At 46.6% G+C, this 5,000-nt stretch overlaps 2 protein-coding genes across 2 annotated transcripts in view; one reads left to right on the top strand and one right to left on the bottom strand.

Moving 5' to 3' along the window:
• The window catches only part of fam131c (family with sequence similarity 131 member C), a 7,529-nt gene extending 5,310 nt beyond the window's left edge, over positions 1-2,219 (top strand). The window contains exons 4-6 of the mRNA XM_012826044.3: positions 1-137; positions 487-585; positions 1,052-2,219. The exon at positions 1-137 is cut by the window's left edge and continues 85 nt beyond it. Of these exons, the coding sequence (XP_012681498.2) occupies positions 1-137; positions 487-585; positions 1,052-1,320 (505 nt within the window). The 3' untranslated portion in view covers positions 1,321-2,219. The remainder of the gene's footprint in view (positions 138-486; positions 586-1,051) is intronic.
• Positions 2,220-2,921: 702 nt separating this feature from the next.
• Positions 2,922-5,000, bottom strand: part of clcnk (chloride channel K) — an 8,055-nt gene continuing 5,976 nt past the window's right edge. Inside the window, exons 16-19 of the mRNA XM_031565536.2 lie at positions 4,644-4,714; positions 4,323-4,403; positions 4,148-4,234; positions 2,922-3,969 (exon numbers count right to left, since the gene is read on the bottom strand). Coding sequence (XP_031421396.1) covers positions 3,922-3,969; positions 4,148-4,234; positions 4,323-4,403; positions 4,644-4,714 — 287 coding nt within the window. The 3' untranslated portion in view covers positions 2,922-3,921. The remainder of the gene's footprint in view (positions 3,970-4,147; positions 4,235-4,322; positions 4,404-4,643; positions 4,715-5,000) is intronic.

Below are 5,000 nucleotides of genomic sequence, written 5' to 3' on the forward strand. Positions count from 1 at the left end.
CTGGGGGGGCGATGGGGTAGCCGGGGGCGGCTGGAGCGGCTGGGACCAGCCTGGAGGGGTGGGCGCCGCCCTGCAGGAGGACCAGCAGCTTTACTCCCATCTGACCGACGAGATCAAGGAGGCCCGCTTCGCCGCTGGTAAGATATCCGCTCCCTTTGGGACTTTTCCACCGAAGTTTCAATTGTTCCCAAAGTTCATGCAATATGTTTAAGTTTTCTGTTAATGGTTTTGGATAATATTGATTTTCTGACTCAGCATTATTTCATATAGAGTTAGCAAAAGCCATGCAGCAGCTAACTTGTTCAGCCTTTATTGGACCTCATCATTCAGCATTTATCCTTTTTGGCAGTGGATGCCTGACATGAACAACAGGAGTTGGCTTTTTGTATCCTGAACCCACTTTTAAGTCTGGGTGCAAAGAAAAAGGCAGATTCTTGTTAGGCCCTCTGTGTTGACTCCTTTTGATGTCCCTCCTCTGTCTCCCAGGGGTGGCCGAGCAGTTTGCTCTCGCCGAGGCTGCTATGGACGTCTGGTCTCCCCACATCATCTCAGACCAGCCCACGGCCAATTCGGTCACGCTGCATGGTAAGGCGCAGCCTGTTCTGTGAACAGGGAAATCACTGACTCACAGCGCAAACACCCCATCCGCTGTCTGCTGCGAACAACACAAGCTGTTGTCAGCTCATGTGGTGAGGTGTCGGACTGCCCGCGGTGAGGATCTCTCCCGATCCTCACGGCGGCGTTCGGCCTCACATAATCATCTCGTTGCAGAAGACCGTGGCCCCTGAGGGCCATTTAGCATAATCAAATATGGTCCTCTTAAACAGATGAGGCCTGTGCGCGCTTCTTTTAACATCCTGTCATGTTGTGGATGAATTACACTGTGTGTCTGGATAATAATTACAGAATCCATTATTCCATTATCCATAATTTCAGTTTAGAGCCTGTGATGATTGTTTTGGGGACCATTCAATCCTATAATTAGATAATGTGGTGTTTTTTTTTTGCCAGTTCAGTGATTTTCTGATGGATGTTTATTTGCTGTCATCAGGCGCAGAGGGGCTCTTCCTGTCCCAGTTCCTGCTGGATGGAGGCAGCATTGAGGTACCCCAGCACCTCTACAGTGTTCACATGGAGCCCAGACCCGACGCCAGGTCCCTGTGGCCCCCACCCCAAACCCAGTCCTGCTTCCTCGGTTCCCCTCACCTGCCAGAGACGCAGCCCCCCACGCAGCCCCCCCTGAGGATTCCTCAAGCAGAAAACACAGTCCGGCACGTCGACAGCACCTCCCTGTCCGAGGATGAAGTTTTCTACAATTAGGACTCTGATTGAAACAAGAGAAACTCTTCCTTTTGGAGTTGTGGAGTTGAATGGAAAGGACCAAAGGCTTTGAGAAGGACAGAGGAGATGGACACGAGATGGTGGCTTTGAGATGGGTGGTGGCAGAGGGCATGACAGAGGAGATGGACACGAGATGGGTGGGTTGGCTTGGTGAGCTCTGAGCTGGTGCACATGGCTTCAGGTTCAGGCGTGCAGTAGGGTCCGCGTTCAGGGACTGGGGCAGGGGAGGGGTTCTGTCCGAGTGCGTGTGCAGTGTGCAGACATGCTACCAATGCCAAACAGCTTTCTGAATAACGTCCTTGACAATGTTTTTTTGTATCGCTGCTTCTACTTGTCTCAAATCCAGATTATGATGGAAATCAGAATGTCTTTTTTTACAGACTAAAATATATATGTGAAGGTGTAGTATTAAATAAAAACTAAATGTATTAATGTAATTATCTCTTTGGATGTGTGTGTGAAAAATCTGAAGTCCATGAACAGCAAGCTTTGACATTCAGGAGACCCAGAGGTGCTGCAGTTCATTATCCTCCAGAAGGACACCTTTTAGACACTTTGTCTTCTGCAATTCACTCACATTCACAAAGCAGGTTTCGAGCGAGGCCATCTTGCTGAAAGGAGGCCTATGTGAACACAGCCATCAGGCAGTGAAAGGGATTTGCGCCTGTCTGGCCCCCGGCAATCAGATCCAACCACGTTGGAGGTAGCCACTTTTGTGGGCTTTGAGTTCACTCTTGCATCCCAGAATGACATGCATATTGGAAAGTGAGTCTCTCCCACTCACTCACACAGCTGTGGACTTCCCTTATGCACTGAAATCACAGGGCAGAGAATAGCGATGAATTTTACCATGTAATAAAATGTCTGCATACACTCCACTAAACCATAGTGTGTGTGTATGTGTGTGTGTCCGTCCATGCGTGTGTCACAGTGCTAGACTTATACATATATGATCTTGTTGTTAGTGTCTGTTTTCCCATTTTTCTGCCATCCTGTTTTCCCGTTGTGTATAATGCCACATAAATGTCTGTTTTGTGTTGCACAGACTTGTTTGGAGGTGGTTGAGGCTCTGTGCAGAGAGTAGCACTTCGCAAGGCTATCTTCCTCCATTATCAGACAGACAGAGGGTAGGAATAACAATTATCTGTCTGCCACCCCTCCATGATTGGCCTTTATTCACACCTTACTGACAAAGGGAGGAGGCACAGAGAAAGAAAGAGAGAGGAGAAGAGAGAAACAACAGAGCAAGAGCAAGAGAGAAAAGGTGAATGTGTCTGTATGCGAGAAAGAAAGAGGGTGAGAGTGAGAGAGAGAGTGTGAATGTATGTGTATATGCGAGAAAGAGAGGGGAGAGCCAGAGAGAGGGTGAGCGTGTGTATGTGTATCCCAGACAGAGACGGAGAAAGAGAGATGAAGAGAGCGAGTGGAGGGAGGGCAACACAGGGATGAGGTGGGCTGATAAGGGTGGCTTGCTGTATTAGTGTTATCTGCTGGGCCTCCAGGGTTTTTAAATAGCAGTCGGTAAAGTGCGAACCCTGCTGTGTTTCCCACATCATACCCCCTGCTCTAGTGATACCGACCACACTCTGAATAGACTTTAATTGAAGTGATAGGGTCAGACAATAGATAGAGGGTCCCGGGGATATGCATGGAGAGGGTGGCGAGTCACGATGTAATCCTTGGAAATTGTAATGCAATATTTTTCTATCTTATTTTATTATCTTAGACGCTTTCTAATGACACCACCCGATCCCTCAACTCAGAGATCCCCTGAGAACATCAAACAATGAAGAAAGAAAGGGAGTAAGTAAATGAAAAAAGAGAGGGAGGGAGAGAGGACAACGCTGCCACTGAGAGATGACACACATAATTCGTTTTTTGACTGCACTGTTCATATATTCACTTTCCCCCACAACCAAACTCAAGGACGTGCTCTTCTGAAACACAGCCTTGACGCAGGGGCTATAAATCAGTAGGAGTCAAAGTCACATTCAAGAAACAGTCTAGTGTAGTGAAGTCACAAAGTACATAAGGCAGTTCAGGCATTCTATTACAATAATATCCACAGCATGTGATACAGTTTTGACAGTGTCTGGTTTTCGATTCATCATACAAAGTTGTGTCCTTTTTTCCCCCCTGGTCCCCCCAACCAGGCCTGTTATCACTTCTGTTTCTTCATTAGTCTGACGGAGCCAGGGCACTATCGAGCGAAGGGAATGGCGGACAGTAATAAAGAAGTCTAATTTCCTTTATCTTGTGCATTGCGTGTGCTGCAGAGATGCACAAATGAATGATATCAATCCACCTCTCCAATCAACCACAAGGCCAGAGTAATATAACAGAGAAGGACCAAAAGGGTTGCCTGAGTCATGAGGCCAAATCAACAATGGCAATCTCATCTGCTCTTCACGTGATTAAAAGATCAGAGGCAGAGGGTAGGGTAAATAACAATATCAACACTAGGCTGGGGCAAGGAGACATATTAAGACATAATGAAAATTATTTATATTTTTTGAGAGGGCCCTTAGGGAAATTATTACTGTATGATACGAGGTTGAGTTGTGAGTGGATTTTGTCCTTTCAGCAGTTGAGTGTTGGGATGTGTCTTTCTTCCATTATTCTGTTTATCTGCAGGGGAGAGAAACAAAATATAGCCTGGTATAATGTGTGTTACAGCAAACGTTTAAAAGAAGTGGATGTGTCTTTTGTGTGTGTGTATGTGTGCGTGTGTGTGTGCGTGTGTGTGTGTGTGTGTGTGTGTGTGTGTGTGTGTGTGTGTATGTTTATAGAAAGCCTCACTCGTCACCTCTGACCATGTGATGACCCCGGCCAACCTTCCCCTCTCGGTCACAAACAAACACTGCTCGCGCACTGCACCCAGCACAGAGTAGGCCTGCAGAGAGGACATATCCCCACCTGTTTACAGAACCAACTTTCTCACGCAAACACAAATAAACTCATTCCATTCACTAGCACCTCACCTGCTTTATCGTGGCCTCAGTAGATAGCTGGATTTTTACTGGCTGAAAAGAGCATTGATCCACCAATTTTTTGTCCAATCTCTGGAAAACACATACCTTTTTATATTCAAAACAAGTCCTTTTTTCTACAATGACAAAGACAGGTATAAGATATGCTCTGATGAAACCACAAAGGCAAAACCTGTTAGCAGCTCCTTAGAATCAATAGCACAAAAGAGGTGAGTTTTTGTTGTTGTTTTATGCGGATATTGATTTGCTTCTCTCCCTCCAGTAACAAATGGGAAAAAAGATACACAAGTCCAGAAGAGCTCCTGCACTTACCCCATGTCTGTGACCGTGCAGAAAAGCCTCCAGCTGTAATCTGCTCACAGAGCCCAGCAACACTCCAGACTCTGGGACAGAGAGAGAAGCAGGTGACAAACCGTGATAAGCATGAAATCTCAGTTAGTCACACTCTCTCCTCTCTCCCTTCCTCCCTCCCTCCCTCTCTCCCTCTCTCCCTCTCAGCCGTGGTAAACAGCGGCCATGATTGTCCTGTTGTTCCACGTTAACTGAGGACATGTCTCTTTTGTCTTGTTCGGGTCTGTCTGCTGTTCCAATTGGCATTGGCTATTTCTTAAAATGCATCCTCCCTCACTATATTCCAGTAGCCTACACCATTATCTTTTTTTTTGTTGT

The sequence above is a fragment of the Clupea harengus genome, chromosome 4, assembly GCF_900700415.2.
Source record: "Clupea harengus chromosome 4, Ch_v2.0.2, whole genome shotgun sequence".
NCBI lineage: Eukaryota > Metazoa > Chordata > Actinopteri > Clupeiformes > Clupeidae > Clupea > Clupea harengus.